We start from the raw sequence: 19,523 nt of genomic DNA on the forward strand, positions 1-19,523 counted from the left end.
ATAATTCTTTTAAACAAGTGTTATTTTCGCACTTCACACACGTTCTTGCTATCGTTCTCACTTTATGTAACTTAAATTTTGTTATAAAAACTTTCACTCTTACTATGTGTAACTTAAACAAGAACTCAAGGTCATTGATCCAAACAAGGCCGACCCAAGATTCATAGTGGCTCACTTTAGCATATGTTTATAAATAAATTAACCAACAGCAGCAAACAGAATCTGACAAATCTTAGACTAAACAAATTTAAGATATCAAGAAGATAAAAAGGAGATAGATAGCATAGAAAAACAAGGTAATGAATGATTTTGAATTGTGTACATGGGGACCAATCTTCTTTAATGACAACTGTACCCCCAATTGTACTAAAACCTTTGGGAACGAGAGGGAACATCTTATCCATGTCAGAATCGAGTGCATACACACACAGTTGTGTGTGTGTGGATTAACAACAATGAAATTTGATGAATGATGATCAGTGGAGGCTTCAATGGAGTAAATCACGGCAGAAACCAAGACATGTTATTATAGGTTGGCAAAAGGAGCCCACAATGGACCTCTGGTCATGTGGGTGGTCCAGTTTTAGTTTTTTATTATATTTCAATATGTAAAGCGTCAAAATGGACCAAGTCACTTGATACCATGTGGCAAATTCCAACTGGAACAAGATATTAAACACACAGCATTGTAAGTCCGATCCGTATAATCTCCTCTCTCAGAAAAGAGTTTGAGAGTTCGAGTTGCTTTCGAAGATGAGTTTGACAGAATTCTTTGATTGATCAAATGCTTTTAATTGGTTAATGTACACAATATATAAGGAAGTGAAACTCCCAACTTTTTAAGAGGTATTGGGTGCGTCAATGTATGCAATATATAAGGTAGTGGAACACCCTATTTGTTAAGAAAATATTAGATGCGTCCGATACACCATCCACCAGGCTCATTCGAGTGATACATGTTGTGCACGAATATGCATTTGTTGTCCACGTATAGTTTAGATGAGTCAGTGCGCCAAATAAATATTTATTAACTGATCATCTTTCCTGTTTGCTTGGTTAAAATAAAATAAAAAATCGTTTGAACCCTTCAAATATATATTGGTTATAATATGAACAAGATATAATTTAGACAAGTCCACCGGTGATTTACAAGTGACTAAATTGGGAAATTTTTAATTAAATATTTGTGTTTTTTTTTTTTTCCAGCTGGAGTTGGATCAAATTTCAAAGAAGTAAGACTAATTTGTTTTTCCCTTGCAAGAGGAAAAGAGGAAAAGAGGAAAAGAATAATTTATTACTAATATTATAAAATTCTATTATAAAAAATATTTTATAAAACATCTGGATCCTCTTTTATAATGATCTCTACTCTATTAGGACAAAATCTGTGAACACATTAATTCTGTTCTTCAACATGTTTATTCTATTTTTCAACACAAAATTTTTCAAAACACATTAATTTTGTTTTTCAATACATTACAACATCTATTTTATTTTTCAACACAGAACCTTGTTTTCAAATGAGGATGAGCTCATTTTATAAAACCCAGTCATTGCAAAGTAAATCAAAAATTGCATTGCACTAATTGTGGAAGAAAAAGGTGGTTCTTAAAAGTGATTGTGCCCCTCTCTCTCCTGACATACTTTATAAATACAACCATAGTAGCCAATACCCTCCCATCTCTCTCTCTCTCTCTCTCTTTCTTTCTCTCTCTATCTAAAAATGAAAGTATTGATCTCACTTCTGATTTCTTTCTGCTTGCTATTCAGTGGTTCTGCTTTTGCTGCTGCTACTCTGGAAGGTAAATGCCCAATTCTGCATTCATTTTGCTTAGTTTTTAGAGTTTGTCACATTATAATATGTTCTGTTAAGTTGAATCATTGTATTTATTTAGAAATCTATGTCCTAACTTTACCCACAAAAAAAAAATTGTATGTGAGCTGGGTGTTTTTTTCTTGATCAGCATTGTTCTCTTTCTCAAATACACACACATTTTCCAAAGTTTCTTTATATATTTCAACTTTAAAAACAGTGTTCACTGATAAACTAACATTTGCTCTGTTTCTTTGATCAGGACTCCTCCCAAATGGCAACTTTGAAGAGAAACCAAAACCAACCTCCCTCAATAAAACAGTGCTCATAGGGAAACACTCACTCCCCAAATGGGAAATCAATGGCCTCGTGGAGTACATCTCCGGCGGGCCCCAACCGGGCGGGATGTACTTCGCGGTCGCCCACGGCGTCCACGCCGTGAAACTGGGCAACAAAGCCACCATCTCTCAGACAATCGTAGTCAAACCAGGCTCTCTCTATGCACTCACATTTGGGGCAACAAGAACTTGTGCACAAGATGAGGTTTTGAGAGTCTCGGTGCCTCCTGAGACAGGGGACCTTCCTCTGCAGACACTGTACAGCAGTAATGGTGGTGACACTTATGCTTGGGGGTTCAGAGCCACTTCTAATGTTTCTAAGGTCATCTTCCACAATCCTGGGGTTCAAGAGGATCCTAGTTGTGGGCCACTCTTGGATGTTGTTGCCATCAAAGAACTTTTCCCGCCAAGGCCGACAAGAGGTATATATTTCTATCATTTTGCTCCAATAGTATATTGTTTCATTTTCTTGCTCCTTTTGAGGGTTTATAGTTAATTTGATATGCTTCATAAGCTCTGTGGGTTCGTTAGGTTAAGATGGAAACTAAGATGAAAACTAAAACGAGAAATAGGTCAGATGGAAACTAATGCGAGAAAGTGAAAGTAAAAGGGAATGAAGTGAATAAAAATAATACAAAAAAAAATTCAGTTTACAAGAAAATTTAAGAAAGCTAGTATTAGACATTGTTGTAAATTCATGATATCTCTTTCAAGAAATCAAAATTTATTTATTTATTTATTTGAGAAAATTTTATGAAAAGGTTAGGTAGTTATAGAAATGACTTTCCCTTGAAATTATTTCCTTGCTATTTTTATCTAATCCAAAGGAACCTTATGGGAGTTGGGCTTTGTTGCCTCGTGAAGTATCATGTCTCGGATTCGATTCTTTCTAGATGCAAACAATTCCTTAGGGATCATGCGGCCCACGGGCATAGTCCAAGTTTACCCGATCTGTGTTGGGTTGGGGGGGGCCTTGCACAGATCCTGTGAATTAGTCGAGGCAAAGCTCCGGACACCCCAGCTATCGAAAAAAGAAACGAAACCTATGGAATATTTACTTTTTCTTCACAACTCTATGTCTCTGATGTTAATATGGTTCGTTTGGAATTGTAGTTTTGGTTTCATTGTTAATTAGTCTTTCATTGATTTCCTACAATCTACTTATTTTCATTGGCCTTTATCCTGATATCAGTTCAACCCTGATTTTGTAACTATTTTTTTTCTTTTTCTTTTGGTTCTTAAATCTATTTTTATGTGTGTTTCTGATCAATCATGTCACACAAATACTAAGCATTGTTTGTAAATTAATTTTTGATTTTATATTGGTGTAATCTATGTTGGAACTTTATGGATTTGGTCTATTTTGTTAACCATTTCTGGCAGATAACTTGGTGAAGAATGGAGGTTTTGAGGAGGGTCCACATCTGTTGACAAACTCATCCCATGGTGTTCTCCTCCCTCCCAAACAGAAAGACATCACCTCCCCACTCCCCGGCTGGATCATCGAATCCCTTAAAGCCGTCAAGTTCGTAGATTCGAAGCACTTCAACGTCCCCTTTGGACTGGCAGCAGTTGAACTGGTTGCTGGTAGAGAAAGCGCCATTGCCCAAGTGATCAGAACAGTTCCCAACAAGTTCTACAATCTCTCCTTCACGGTGGGAGACGCGAAGAATGGTTGCCACGGCTCCATGATGGTTGAGGCATTCGCGGCGAAAGACACCCTGAAAGTTCCTTATGAATCGAAGGGGAAAGGCAAGTTCAAGACAGCTGGTTTGAAGTTCAAAGCAATGTCAGCCAGGACCAGACTCACATTCTACAGCTCATTCTACCATACCAAAGCTAATGACTTTGGAGCACTTTGTGGCCCTGTCATTGATCAAGTTAGGGTTTACCCTGTTGCTTAGAAGACAATAATAATTATCACTAAACTACATATAGGGTTATGAGAGAAAGAAAAGAAAAGAAAAATAGATAAATAGAGTTTCTGCAAGTTTATTTGGTCCCTCTTTTGCAGAGTGACTGTTTATGAGGCATGTGTTCTACATCCTATTTTACTTGAGTTATTTAGATTCTTGTACCTTTTGCAAGTATGATATTATCTTTCTATGGTGCTGCTAGTATGGGAAGTAACATAAAACTAGGATCAGAATCTAGTTCTTTGAGCCAATGTGTTCGTGTTCGATTCCCCTCTCCCATAGTCTGTTGGTTATATATATGTAAGAGGTGGTCTGAATTTTTTTTAACTGAATAAAATTAAAAAAAGCTACTGCAATAATAGCAATACTGGTAGCAGTAGAAATCTCTTTTTCATTCTGCTATATTACAAGCCATATCATCTCTTATATTTAATTTTATTTTTTAAGATCATTTCTAATTACCTCATGCCATATTTAATTTTTTTTTAAAATGTTTTCTAAGTACAGTGTTTATGTCCAAATCACCCAAGATCATTTTGAGAAAGTATTGAATACCCTAGGGACATGATACCTCATGACACTAGCCACCCTTGGATAATAGATGTGGTGGTGGGGCCCACCGCATCCAAGGACTAAGATAATCCCGGAGTATTCAATATTTTCTCCGGCACTTCCACCTATAATCCATTTCAACATTCGTAGTTCTATCACATGAATAATAGAAACTATGTCAAATTTAAATGACTATGTCTTCATGTTAAATGGAATTTTATCAAAAGTTTACATTTTAAAACTCTAGGTTTATAAGTTTATAATTTTTTATTTTAAAGACAATTTTATAGAGTAGCTCAAATCTTCCCTAATCAAAATATAAGAAAATTCTACACACACGTATTGTCATCTAATTGATCCTAATCCTCCATAAGACAAAAGGTTTCATAATAAACTCAACCAACCAAATAAAATAAGATAGCTTTAAAATAAATAAATAAAAAAAAACCAACTCTTTGAATAAATGGATTTTACAAGTGAAGAATAGGGGGAGAGAGTGGTTGAGTTCAGTATTATATTGTCATTTAAGTGATCCTAATCTGGTTCTTGCTATTTACAAAAAGCTAGTTTCAATGCCACAACACTTTTGCTTTCAAAGAAATTCAACCATGATAGCATTTCTTCTCATTGCATCTATAATAAGTACAATTTCAACACATCTAACAGCATAAGCAATGGTTGCACAAGTCCAAAAAATGGGCATTTTATTCTATACAAGTATGTTCATATACATTTTATGTATATGATATATTTATATGTTATCCTGGTGTTGCTCTTGTACAAAATCAAACAAATGCCAGAGCAAAATTATTGCAAATGGTACAACAATGGTATTGTCTAAAAATTGTAGACCTTATAGTGTCTCTTAGGCCATATATGTTTGGTCTGAAGAATTGAGCAAATGGTACAACAATGGTATTGTCTAAAAATTGTAGATCTCATAGTGTGTCTTTTAAGCCATATATGTTTGGTCTGAAGAATTGAGCAGAGCATCTCTTTTCGGTTTTCCCCCGAAAACGTTGTCCCCTTCACCGACTGTCATCTAAGGTGCCCACAAGGCACTTCTCTAATAAGAATTCAGCATTCACCCAAGCATGGTATTTATCTAAATAACGGATAAGGACGGCAACTCTTGGAGAGTATCGATCTTTTAAGCGACGAGAAAACAGAGTACAGCTAAAAGAAAAGAGATGAAAAATAAAAATAGAGAGAGCAACATACATATAATGAAGGCCTAAAGAGGTCTTGCGTGCTGGAATTCAGAGTTTTGATAATATTCAACATAAGGCAACTTAAAGAAATTAATAGCAACTCTTAGACTTAACAGATTAACAGAGTTTAATAACAAGGTCCAAACAGTGAGTTAAAATTTTTTAAGGAATATACAAATTACTCAATTCAACAAAGCAGTTTCCCAACTATCATTTCTAATTCTATCCTAAAAAATGTCCATGTCACATATTCATCTCAAAATTCGCATTATCACCACATCCACTTTATGCGTGTTGTTTCTTAACTGCACAACATTCTGTTCCATAAAGGAATGGTTGACCTAATATTCGTCTTATAGAACTTCTCTTTCAATCATATAAAGATAAGCCAGTCACATAGTATACTACACGCTCTGATTCCCCTTTGATGTGAATAATTGGGCCTACCAAAAATAAAATCTTTTGGTATCTATTGATCCACTGCATCCCCTATTTGTATTTCTAGATTTACTAAAGTTATATTTCTTATATATTTAGTTTTATTCTGCTAATCTTAAATTGTTTCAATTCTAGAGCTTCCTATCAAACTTCCAATTAGGGCAAATTGCATTAAAAAAAAACCCTCTACTTTCAATTTTTGGCACAAAACCCCCCTGCAAAAGAAATTTGACATAAAAAAACCCCAACTATCCTATTCGTTGCAAAGTGATTTTATAATGACGAAAATGTCCCTTAATATAAATTTTACTCCTCTAGTTTCATCGATTAAACAATATCTTCAGCAATCATAGAAATTACTAAGCATTAGAAAAGACTATCAAAGGATACTGAATAAAGACGTGCAATCTTTTCCAACTGCCTTCATGAGTAGATCAACACCTGAAAAAAGGAATTATCAAACCAACCATATTTTAGGCATAAAACATGCACAAATTGTGGGATGGCGAAAGGACACATAAATAAATGATTTTGTAACTGCCAAATTCTCGCATAAGCATAATGAAAATCCTTAACTAATATATTAATACTGTCATTTGTACAGTCTGTACAAATGAGAGTGTTTTAGTAGTTAAGAAAGTAGCCCAGAGAGTGAAGCACATAAATTAATTAAATGACTAATGTGAGAGGACAAACCATAACAAAAAAAAAAAAAAACCGCCAGTATTGAGACCCTAGAATGAGCAAAACTAAAACAAAACAAATAGAACTTCCATGGTTAAATGTTGTTCTTGTGATGGGAGTCCCACATTTTATGTCAATAAAGCTATGGAAAGTCAAGCCTGGACATTTAATGTGAACTATTCAACTCTTTCCTATTGATCTGGTCACTCAATATTTCCATATGATTGAAACATAATATACATCACGCTAGAGAGAGAGAGAGAGAGAGAGAGAGAGAGTGAAATCAGAAATTTAGATCAGAAGATAGTGAAAATTAATATTGTGGGAGTATCTTAAAGAAACCATTTATTCTGAGTCAATAAGATTCTTTACGTGAGAGAAATCATGGGAAGGCTGCACTGAAGTATCCAATAGACAAGAAGACCTCTCTATAAAACCATCAGTGTTGTCCATGCCATGTTAAATATTATAATTTATAAGATGGCTAAGAACCACATGCTTCATAATTATACTTGAATCTGTAAATAGTAAGCTGTAGCCAATTGGGAAAAGGTTGTAAGGATAAGCTCAGATGGTAGTCCTATGCCATCCAGACCAACGAATGCATCCAAAAAAATGACCATGACTCAAACTGAAAGCACTATGAGGAGAAGAAGAGTGAGACCGGAACAAAAAGTTGATTGTGGCTGTAAATGGCAATAAATATACAGTTACAAAAATAGGCACATGCAAAAATGAATTGGTATAAAGAATCAGGTAGATAAAAATTATTGTTTATTTATTATTGTTGTTATGCATGTCATGCCAGATAAGGGACAAGTTATGCATATTTCAAATATAAACCATATCATCAAACTTGAAGTTAGTCATAAAAATAAATGTCAAAACAAATTAAAATTTTATGAAGTTTTAGTTTAACAGAGTGAACTCATCGTATCATTCTTAATTTTTTTTTTTTTTTTTCCTAGTTGGGACTCACACACACTGCCTCCACTGAGGTTCGAACCTCTTACCTCTCCCTTTGAGAAATAGGAGTCTTGTACCACTAGGCCACAGACCTGTTGGTCATTCTGAATTTCTAGTATTTGGCTAAAAATATTCCTATTGATGACCTGGTTGATTCAGTAGTAGTTACTTCTCTTGCACGAAGTGAAATAACCACTCTCTCCATGATAGACGTATGATGAATGTGAAACAATAAAAAACTCTAGCAATCAGATTTCATTAGAATGCACAGTAAAAATACGCCTACATTCTTTAATGTATTGTGCTAAGGTTGTTTATACATTGGGTAACTCACCTTTATAGTGTTTAGAGTCCCAAAAACACTATGATTTTGAGTGAATCAATTTGAAAGGAAACAATATTCGAACTGTTTAATCGATAGATTCAGGTTTCCATCGACTGACACCAGGCCAGTAGGGCAATATGCATAAGATTCTGATTTAAGGAGTTTCCAAAAACATTTTTATGCATTTTGAAAAGGATCCATATAAATCATACAGAAAACATGAAACTCTAATTGTCGAATGAATGAACCCTATTTGATGAGTGTCCCAATAAAAGTTTTTTTTTTTTTTTTTTTTTTTTTGGTAAAGGGTAAGCTGATGTCCCAATATAAGTTGCAATTACCCTTTTGCCCTTAAATGTATGTAGAATTTTGTATTTCCCTTGGACAAGGTACCAAAACTAACTTAACTAATTACGCAATCTAGCAAACACAAAAATAAGAAAAAAACAGATTTCAAGTTTTGATCACAAACTTGCCAACCTAACCCTATAACCTTACAGAGAGAATAATAAATTGAAACAAAGCGAGTAGTTGTTATCTGGAGTGTCTTCCATAGCAATCTTCTTCTTTACCTAATTGCCGAGGCATACTGAAGTCCCTAAGTTGGTTCCTGGGAGTTCTGGCCAATAAGCTTTCCTTGTTCCTATAACCAATGCCTAGGTGTTTATTATAGTCTTAATCGGTCAAGCTAAACCAGTGGTCTAAAATGAATCAGTCATACTCTTTGTTCCTTGAAATGTCATTTTAACTAATCTCAAGTGTTGACTTCCCTTATATGTGACCGATGAAAATCTCCTCTATAATCCAAGATTCCAAACTTCATCCATCAGTCATTGCTCAATCTTTGTTAAGTTAGCCTTTTTTAGTATTCCAAAGCGAATCTTGGATCACTTCAAGTGCCACATTTATGCCATATGGTGCCACCTAGACTGCACATGGGTGGTTATATTTTGGTTCAGACATCTAGCTTTCTGTAAGAAAGGGAAAACCAAACCAGGTCTAAATAAAATCTATCCAACTCTACCGACCAAAATGCTAAAGCAAAGTCTATAAGAAAGAGAAAATACGAGCAGAAATCACGTTTTTTTAGGGCAAATAAGAAATACACTGAGTCAGACTCAATAGGATTTGATCAATCTTTTTTTCCTGTCGTTAAGGTGGAGAACTGAATCAAGAATTCTCTTTCATCATCATCAATCTAAATAAAAAAGGGTTCTCCATCGCACCAATAACAAATTACATCCTGAGTAGGTGAAAGGCAATTATCTTAAAGAAAATCAAACAAAATTTAACTGAAAAGAACAGAGAATCTCAAAAGCACATTCCTTGTTGAATAATGGTGCCAATACATCCTATGGCTAACATTATAAAAATAACCTCACATGAATGATGTATACCAACACACTGGAAAATATGACAAAACAAATTTGTCACTTGATATAAAATAATATCAGCCCCCAGCTCAAGAAGCACGGATATGGAAAGACACAGAAACAAAAATAAACCACACGTTCACATATAGGAGTATAGGACATGGACACAACAAGGAAACAGTAACAAAAACAATTTTTTATAAAAAATATTATATTGCATACGACAAATGAACATTATTTGTAATATGAAACTATCAACTTCTAAATGTATAATCGTAATCATCAGTGTCTTACAAAAAGCATCAAGGAATTGACATATATCCACATCCTGTAGTTGTGGCTTTGTGCAAGTATGTAGACGTGTACTATATTTGCACGCATAATTTAATAACTCCTCTCCTACTCTCACGCCCATTCCAATAAGAAATTACCATATCTTTTTTTTTTTCCTTTTAACTATAGTCAAATGTAAACATTGTTTATGATATTTTTCATACAATTATGCCTCCTTTCATACTAAAAGCAACATTCAGGTCCTGTGCATGTTCAAGAAGGGTTGCTCATGTCTAGTGCTCTGTTCGTTAGGAAGGAGAGAAAATGGGTGGATGGAAAATAGGAGAGAAGGAACAAAATTCATTCGTTCGGTAGGAAGGAGACACAAAGAGAAAGGAAAATAGGAGGGATGAGTCATCCCTCCTCCTTTACAAATTTTCATCCGCTCAAATTTGGGCAGAAGGCAGGAGAGAAAATAAGTGGGCTATTATAAAAAAGTTCAAATTAGGTAATTATCCTTCACAAATATTAATAAACTCCACAATCTCATCTCAAGCAAAATCCTATCGAGAAGAACTCTCCTTAGTTGGACTCTGTCAACCAAATCTCTCAGCAATCTCTGTGATGCAGGTAGCAAACTCTCTCTTGCCCTCACTCGATCTATACACATACACAGATCTACATATAAATATGGTCAGTCTCTTGCTATCGCTCTATATACATAAATAGACCAGGTTTCTTGTTTATAAACCGGGTTTCTTGTTTATTGTGAATTTGGGCTTTATCTTGGATGTTCTTTATTTATATGACTAATATATGATTGAGCAATTGCCCACTATATGTCTAATGTTTTGTTTATAAATATATTAAATTAGGTGAGATTCTGTAATCAAAGTTGATAAATCAGGAGGTGATGAAACCCTTTGATGATGACCAATTGACTGATCCACGGCTGAAGTTAAGCGACCAAAAACTATAAATAAATAAATACATTATGGTGGCTCTGAAAGAAAGGAATAATGGAGACAACAGTTATCCAATGAAAGCCAATCCTGCAACGGCTGGGGTGCATGGATTTAGAGGACTAATACAAAAGTATCATCAAAAGTCCCCAAACCAAGTCCAGTCACTCCAAATTTCAATTATCACAGAGACACCACCTGCTCCTCGTTCTTTTTTTTCATGATGAAATATCATTATATATATATATATATATATATATATATATATATATGACAAATGACAAATTTAATCATACTTATCACATAATAAAAGTTTTTAAAAGTGGTAAAAAATAGTGAGAGTATAATGGCAAAAATAATTTAAAATTTTCTTTCCCTTCTCTCCTAACAAAGTAAGTTGTGAGCTTCTTCTCTTCTCTTCCATTCAACCGAACAAAACGAAAGAAGTTCATAATCTCTTCCCTATGGATGTCTCATCCTTCACCTCTTCTCTCCCTTCCATCCAATTTTCTTCTTTCCTACCGAACGAAGCCTAAAGAATTAAGATTTTTTTTCTCTCTTTTTTTTTTTAATAATGTGGACATGTCTAATGTGTGTCAGACACATATTTAAGAGTGTCCTAGAAGTGTTAAATCTGTTGATGACCGACACAAACATGACTGTTTAAAAGTGTCAATGCTAATAGGTTCTTGATCTTCAATCTAGGACTTGAAAAGAGGGCTTTTTTATATGTAATGAATAAAGTTTAAGCCACGAGCCCAAAAAGAGAGAACTGATACTATTTTACATATATAGACAATGTTCATAAGCATCAGCTCTTTCATTTAATCACATTAAGAAAAGCATCAAATGCACCGAAACATGGCTCAAATTCAAAATAATATACCTGCGTATAATAGAATTGCTGATAAAAGTAGTGCAGTGCAGCAGCAGCAATAGTTGTAAATTGTCATGTTATTATTAACAGTAACATTTACGATAAAATAAATTAATAGAAATTGACAAGTATCAAAATGCAGATTTATACTGCTAGTTTGATATTCATCTAGGGTACAGACTGGAGAAACTGAAAGAAATGTAAAAAAACTTCTTTTTATCACCAACTTGACCCAAAATATATATATATATATATATATATATATATATATAACAAAAGCACAACTAATAACCAAGCTGACAAATCCTTGCTATTATTTTTAGAAAGCTGTTGGCGAACAGTATTTGCTCCGCTAACTATTTGGAAGTTGTTCAAAATAAAACAATATCTAATACCTCCTGGATGAAATCTCATGTATGGCGCTATATTGTAAACACGGCCTTTCAGAACAGTCCACATGGAGTCTTCTGTTTGGTGTTGTTTAACTTCAGCCAATGATATAAGCCTCTTGTTTGACTGCCCCTTCAACCCTGAATTTAAAAAATAAAATAAAAATAAAAATAAATAAAAAGATAAGAAAGTAAATTTAATGTCACAATATCATTAATTGTGGCTGATTGACCTCTTTCTATTAATTAAATTGTTAAGAACATATCAATGAATTATATGGGCAAGCTAGCTAGAAGACAAGCCAACTAAAAGCATATAGACACCCAACCAGTTCATGCTTCCACATCAAGACTAGAACTGTGCTCATGCACATACAGATAGCACTATGATAGAAAATACAGTGTGTAGAGTGAATAACAAACAGATGTCCCTACTTTTTCGCCACCATTCTTCACTAAAACAATTCTAGTAACACACATTACACTTGAACCATAACAAAAGTACATTTCTCCACAAGCTTTCCAAAGCTCTAAACTGTGCAGGGTCCATGCAATGTTCAGTTGAGATACTCAGAATAGAACCACTAGCTTATAAAGGGGAAGTGTGAGCAGGGCATTAACCTGAAATCTATTGAACCATACAGGAAGTACTTTTCTCCGCAAGCAAACCAAAGCTTTAAACTGTGCACAGTTCATGTAATGTTTAGTTGAGATACTCGGAATAGAACCAGTAGCTTATAAAGGGGAAGTGTGAGCAGGGTATTAACTAACACCTGAAATCTGTGGGGGTAAAAATACAAGTAATCCGGCATTATGCAACACCACCATCCAAGCAGCCCACAATCCACAACTACTCATAGATGATATCAAGTTAATAGCAACTATCTAACCAATTTTCTGATGTAACCATAAAGATTTGCATTTCTAAGCTAATGGTTTATCTATCTGTAATCTGCTCCACATGTCCAAATAAGAAACCAAATTAAATTATCACCAGCAGACTACAAGTCAGAGCAAGCAGCACAGTGTATCCCATTACAAACAAAAGGCAACTTTTTCCAGCTCCATCTTTATGTAACATAAACTTTCGAAGGACATATCACATAAAGTTGAATAAAGGTCAAAGGGGATTTAAAATTTTGGACTGGGAAAGCACAACTATTATCTTCTTTAAAGCACGGACACAAGACATGAACATGACACGGACTTGCCAAAACAACTAGTTTTAAAAAAGTAGGAACATACATGTTAAGGACATGAAGTACAAGATATATTTCACATATAAAAGTAATATTGTATTTGACAAAAAAACATTGTTATAAGTACCATTAAAATCATTATTTGTGAATATAATAATAAAAAATTGGTCATGTCGCAGTAAGTATGCAATATATATGTTTGTGTGTGCATATGTAAATATATATATTTATATAAATGTGTGTGTGTGTATGCACTCACATAATCATCACAACACCTCTCTTCCTCCCATGCTAGCTACTTTAATATATGCATGTGCGTGTCTTAGATTTTAAAATACTGTCACACTCCATAAATTTTATAAAAACCACTACTTTGATTTTCCATTACGATTATACTTTGTTCCACACTAAAGAAAATAACTAATGTAAAGTGTCCACAATATAGGTCGAAAAATCAAAATCAATAATTTTACACTTCATATTACATTATACAGACAGTTCAAAACATACTAGACATGCGTCTAAAAGTGTAAGGCGGGTGTTGGTGCACATTACATGTATTCAACTTGGAAACAGCTCTACTTAGAATTGTTTGCACTTCTTAGTTCATCTTCTTGGGTGATTTATAGTAGGAAGATGTAATTGTTTAAAAAGTGTAAAAGGAACCGCATAGCACTCAATTTAAGCTTTCAGATCAAGAAAGAAGGTCTAGAGTCACCCCTAACACTAGCTACACCCGCACTAAAAAAAAACTCTAGCCACACCCGCGTTGCACCAGGGTATTGTACCCTTCAAGACAGAAATGTAGTTAGCCTTTCCCCACCCAGGTAGTACCAACATTCCCCAGCCATGCCTCCCACCAAGGATTTAGGGGCCCTCGGCCTCACTTGGCTTGCATACACACACACACACTTAAGCACTTGGTAGTTGGTAGTTGGTAGTTGGTAAAAGAAGAACACTTGTAAATTACTTAAGGAAGTAGAATATTTTACAATTGAGGGGATTGGTAGGAGAAAATGACACTTATCTCTTTTTACTAGCGTCCCACCTCCTCAATGGAAATTCTAGAATACCCTACTAATAATCCTAGATAATTTTTCATATCTAAAAACTCCACAAGAATCTAGAATGTTCCACATCAATGTATCAGACTTTACATCGCTATACTACCATCTGGAACATTCCAAACATTCATATGCAAAGCTGCACTCCTCTTTAAAAATCCTCGACATAAATGACACTTAACACGTCATGCAGCACACCTTGCAGTCACAAAGTCCTCGCAAGGGCTTTGGGTGGAACCCTGCAAAGAAAAACCTCCTAGTAAACAGTTTGGAGCATGACAATTGCCTCAAGGAAAGCTTCAAGGTACACTTACTTGTTTCCTTTTCTTGTCTTTTCTTTTTCTCTTTTTTTTTTTTTTTTTTTTTTTTAATATATATAAGTTCAAGGTTCACTAGCTTTAGGAAGTTAGAAATAAAATTCATTCTAACAAATCATTTATGAGTCAATAATACAGACACAAATCAGACATATAATTTCAACAGAAATACCAAAGAATGAAGTACATTAACTCTCTAAAGGTCTGAAAGAAGAATTTTAAATATCAGACTTTTCAACATTAAGGATCTAAGAGAACAAAAACGTCTACTCAACTAAAAGCCTACTACAACATTGAAGTGCAAATGAGCTGCAATCACATTTTCTAAAAATCAAAACAATAGAACACTTGGAATTCAAAATTCAGAACTTTTTCCTTAATCCTCAGCAAACAAACAGAAGGAATAAACTATGACCAATAATAATGCAAGCGGAAAAATAGACAATTTGAGTAGTAAGCACCTGCCAGGTCAGGATGTGTTCGGGTAAGCTTAAGCCAGTCCATTTGGCTATACCCTTTCTCAAAAGGAACCTTCTTCCGTGGTGCAGGCTTCTTTGCAGGAGTCTTCTGTTCCTGTGAAACCTTAGATGAACTTCCAGCGTCTGCCGGTGGTGCTTGTGTTGATGTTTCACTACTTTGTTTTAAAGGTGATGTATCAATAACATTAAAAGACAAAGAACCAACCGTTGCCTGCTTCTTCGAGGTGGCATTACTTGGAAAATTGTTTTTCCACAGAATACCACTTCTCTGACAACCACCAGTGCCATCTGCAAATTCATCTTTTATAGTTACACCGCTAATATCAAGCACAGCTTTCTGCGACTTAACACCATCTTGGTCAAGAGGTAAACCAACCTGATATAAAAACAGTCTTGAAATTCACATAATTAAAGAAATATAGAGTACAGCCAAATATTAAGCTCCCACCAAAAAACAAAACCTTCACTTTTTCTTTTTCATTCTTTTTAACAAATTCAACACAAAACAAGAAGATCATTAAGATGTAAAAACATTCTATATATGTTAATTTCAAAAACTTGCCTGACAAAAGGTGAAATCATCATCATTCTCCATGTCACGCTCAATGCAATTCTTGAAATATTTCAAGCAATCTGTACTATCAAATTATTATTATCATTTGAACAACTAAATTGGAAAAATCACATGATGATTTTAAGATTAAAAATAATAATAGTGGTAAAAAATAAAAAAATAAATAAATAACTCAACAACAAAGTTTCACAACAAACAAATCCAAGACAAGACACTACCAATGGGCCATTAGCCCAATGGTATAACCCTCCTCCCTCAAAGGGGAAGTGAGGGGTTTGAACCCCGTAGTGGGCAATTTATGAAATGTGAGTATGAGTACTTACCTAACCAAAAATGAAAAAAAGATACTACAATAATTGGAGCTTCATGTGCATTGTGGTTGGAAGACACGGGACAAATGCAAACGAAGTACAAGTTTTCAATCAAGATGTGGGCATCTCAACCAAGTCTCGACAGAGACGGCCATAATTTATGGCCTGGGTTTAAATATCTCACTTTCAGCCTCCCTCTCATTCTTATTCAAATCTCAAGACCAAAATAAAGAGAAAACGGAACTCCCACCCTACCAAATATAGATTCACAAATTAAGACGTAAAAAAACTCGAGATGTCTGGGCAAATTTACATTTTAAGCGTTCTGAACTCAAGATTAATTGATAAGTTTTGAAGTTTTCACTAAACAACTAGTATATGTGTATATTATAAAAATACTTTATATTATACATGTAGTAGTGTATAATATGCATGTAGTAGTGTACAAGCAAATAAGTAAAACTGTAAAAGTATATGATTCTTAATGTATATTATTTTCTTTTCTTTTTTTTATATGTAAGATTGTATTGGAAAGCCTTCAAACGGGGAACGCATTCCAAAACTACACAAGGCCAAAAAAGCTTCTAAACTCTCTCTGAGTCCCAAAAATCAACTCTCTCTCCCATGTATATTATTTTCAAGTACCAACTACAAGTATACTCATTTCTTACATGATTTTTCTGAATTTTACATGTTGACTTTTTCTTTTAATATGCACTTGAGGCCGTAAATTTAGTGCAAAGTGCAAATTATTACATCTGACAACGCTTACAAATTTAATTTATAGTCCATTAATTATATAAAATCACCTTTAAATATTCGATAAAAATCATTAAAGACATGGTTTCATTGAATTCTGGATTTAAAACTTGTAAATTGATTCGTTTTGATCACGTTTCCCAACACTACACATGTAACAGCTTGCTTCATGTACACCTATTTCTAGTATCTATCAATGTTTGTGCTTGTTCCACAATGTTATTCATATCAGAAGCGCAAAACAAACTTATTAAAAGAGTTATTCTTCCATACAAGATAGAGCCACAGCCAAGAAAAATCAAAGTCAAACTTTACCAGGAACATACTTTTGAATATGCACATTATAGAGTAATATAAAGAATATCAAATAAAACCCTAGCCTTTGTTACAATCGTATCGAAACAAGAACACGGTAGCGAGATCTTACCAGCGATTTCGTCGAGCGCGAAGAACCCTAGCCTGATATCAGCGATTTCGTCGAGTGTGATATTGCCCTGCGATTTAGTAGAGGAATATATATCCGAAATGGTTCCAAAACAGAAGTCATGGCAACGTGATGAAATCTAAATAAATTTGCATAAATTACCCCTTCCTCCCCTCCAATTAGATGAAATTACACAGACTTCCTTTTATATACAAAAATAACACTTACCTCACCGGTCAAATACGTCATCCTCCATTAAAAGTGCAATGTATTTGTATTTCAAAGTCAAAAGCCGGTGTCTTTTCTCCTCTCCATCTTCTACCAAATATTTTATTGCATGTCAGAGTTAATATGTTCTTCTCCTATTCCCCTCTCTCTAGATTATACGGGAACGCCAAGTGCTTATTCAGCGAGAAGGAAGTAAGAGGTGTAAAAGGAAGAATAGTTCGAGATAAGGAGACAAAGGATAATACAAGAAATAAGTCATCTTCTCTATTCTTTTATAAATTTTTATTCTTTTAAATATGAGCAAAAGAAATGACAGAAGAAGATAAATGAGTATTATAAAAGTTTTAAATTACTATTGTCCTAAATTATACAAACACAATAAGTTATTACCATCCTAAATTAAAACTTTATCTTCCCTTCTCTCATAAAGAACAAAATAAATTGTGAGTTTATTTTTTTTTTTCTATCTAACCGAACAAAAAAAGAGATACAATCTCTTCTCCAAGAATCTCTCATCCATCATTTCTTCTCTCCCTTTCATCTAAATATTTTCTCTTAAGCATAAGGCTTTGTTCATCAAACACGGTTTGTAGTTTAAAGTAGGGATGTCAAGTTGTCAACGGAGCAAATTTAGGACGGGCACCCCTTTTTTAAACCCGTCCCATCAATAAAATCGTTTTGCAAACCCAATTTAAAGCGCCTCGATACATAATTAAAATATATATATATATATATATATATATATATATATATATATATATATATATTCATCCTCAAACAAATTTAAGATAAATTTTGTAAATTTGTTTTAGTATAGTAATAAATTTAATGACCATGATAACAAAAATGTTAGTAAAATTTAAAATTATTATAAGAAATAAAGAAAAATTATAACTAATAAAAGAATATTTATTTTTATATTGATTATCAAACGGGGTGGGTTTGGGGCTTTGCAGGTTCTAAGTTCTTTTCTCAAACTCACCCTTAACCCTATTTGGATGATCTCAAATCCGTCCCAACAAAATCACGATGATGAGGGGTCCGACGGGACGAGTTAAATTGATATCCCTACTCCAAAGCACCTTCAAAACTATCCGATCATTTTGCAGAGGCCAACTTCAAGCAGAGTGACTAATTGATGATTGATTTGTTTTCTATGTGTTTGGACAAAAGTGGGGAACCAGCCAACGAGGTGGTGATAAAGTCAAGGCAAAGGTAGGAGTAGGTCTAGCAACACTCTCAATGAGGTAATAATTTGCTTGGCATGTTTGTGTTTTTTAATGCATTACATATGTATTATATTGTGTATCGAAATGAGGTGAGTAATGTGTTGGTTATTGTAACGGCCCAAACTCGGGGGGTCCAAATCGTTAACCGCGTCCTAACCCGACCCTGGAACACACAAGGACAAAATGGTCATTATGCACCTTACTATATGTTAGGAGTCATAACAATAGCGTACCAATCATGTATAACCAAAACGGATCCTGAACGAATGATGACCTCGACTTCAAGTTCATCAAGAACGACCCTTTTCGAGTTTAAAACAAAGAAGTTATGAGCATTTGAAGTTTGGATTAACATAAGTATAATGTCAGACCAATTTGTGCTCAAGCTCAACCTTGTGCTCAAGCACAAAAGTTTATGCTCGAGCATTGGCCACCCTGCAAAAAATTATTCTCAGCTAAGGCCCTATACTCGAGTACTAACCTTGAAAAATGGCCAAATGCTGCTATAAAACTACAGTATGGGTCAAACAAATTGCTTAGGTACTTAGATGCATTCTCATAGATCAAAATTGTTTTGAATTATGGTCACGCACTTGGGTACATCGATAAATAAAGTTTATACCTCAACATTAAGCATTAATCTAACACCTATAGGGTCAAATATGCTTTGTAGCATTCAAATTCATAACATTGCTTCCTTACACCTCAATATACATAAAGAGTGGTTCAATTAAGTACAAGTTACAAACTTAGACCCTTACGGTCGAATTTACAACACTTTACAAAAATTTACATCAACTTTGCATTTGATACAAAAATAAT

The 19,523-nt window shown here is 34.3% G+C and overlaps 2 protein-coding genes across 3 annotated transcripts; one reads left to right on the top strand and one right to left on the bottom strand.

Moving 5' to 3' along the window:
- Window positions 1-1,655: 1,655 nt before the first annotated feature.
- Window positions 1,656-4,318, top strand: LOC132295073 (protein DUF642 L-GALACTONO-1,4-LACTONE-RESPONSIVE GENE 2-like). The gene is made up of 3 exons (XM_059793148.1): window positions 1,656-1,802; window positions 2,076-2,573; window positions 3,535-4,318. Exons 1-3 carry the CDS (start codon window positions 1,724-1,726, stop codon window positions 4,053-4,055), a joined length of 1,098 nt encoding a protein of 365 aa, XP_059649131.1. The 5' UTR covers window positions 1,656-1,723; the 3' UTR covers window positions 4,056-4,318.
- A 976-nt stretch (window positions 4,319-5,294) lies between these two features.
- LOC132295074 (cytochrome b5 domain-containing protein RLF) lies at window positions 5,295-17,591 on the bottom strand. Of its 2 annotated transcripts, XM_059793150.1 has the most exons (8): window positions 17,473-17,591; window positions 17,248-17,314; window positions 15,739-15,809; window positions 15,382-15,552; window positions 15,159-15,270; window positions 12,124-12,258; window positions 6,659-6,709; window positions 5,295-5,724 (listed from the first exon to the last, which is right to left on the bottom strand). In XM_059793150.1, exons 1-8 carry the CDS (start codon window positions 17,491-17,493, stop codon window positions 5,648-5,650), a joined length of 705 nt encoding a protein of 234 aa, XP_059649133.1. In that variant the 5' UTR covers window positions 17,494-17,591; the 3' UTR covers window positions 5,295-5,647. The 2 variants fall into 2 exon arrangements, with proteins under 2 accessions (XP_059649133.1, XP_059649132.1); XM_059793149.1 differs by having other exon boundaries at window positions 15,159-15,552; window positions 17,473-17,590.
- Between the last annotated feature and the right edge of the window lie 1,932 nt (window positions 17,592-19,523).

Source organism: Cornus florida, unplaced genomic scaffold (assembly GCF_030987335.1).
Source record: "Cornus florida cultivar Cherokee Brave unplaced genomic scaffold, ASM3098733v1 CherokeeBrave_3.0.0_Hap2_Chr02, whole genome shotgun sequence".
In the NCBI taxonomy this organism is placed as follows: Eukaryota; Viridiplantae; Streptophyta; class Magnoliopsida; order Cornales; family Cornaceae; genus Cornus; species Cornus florida.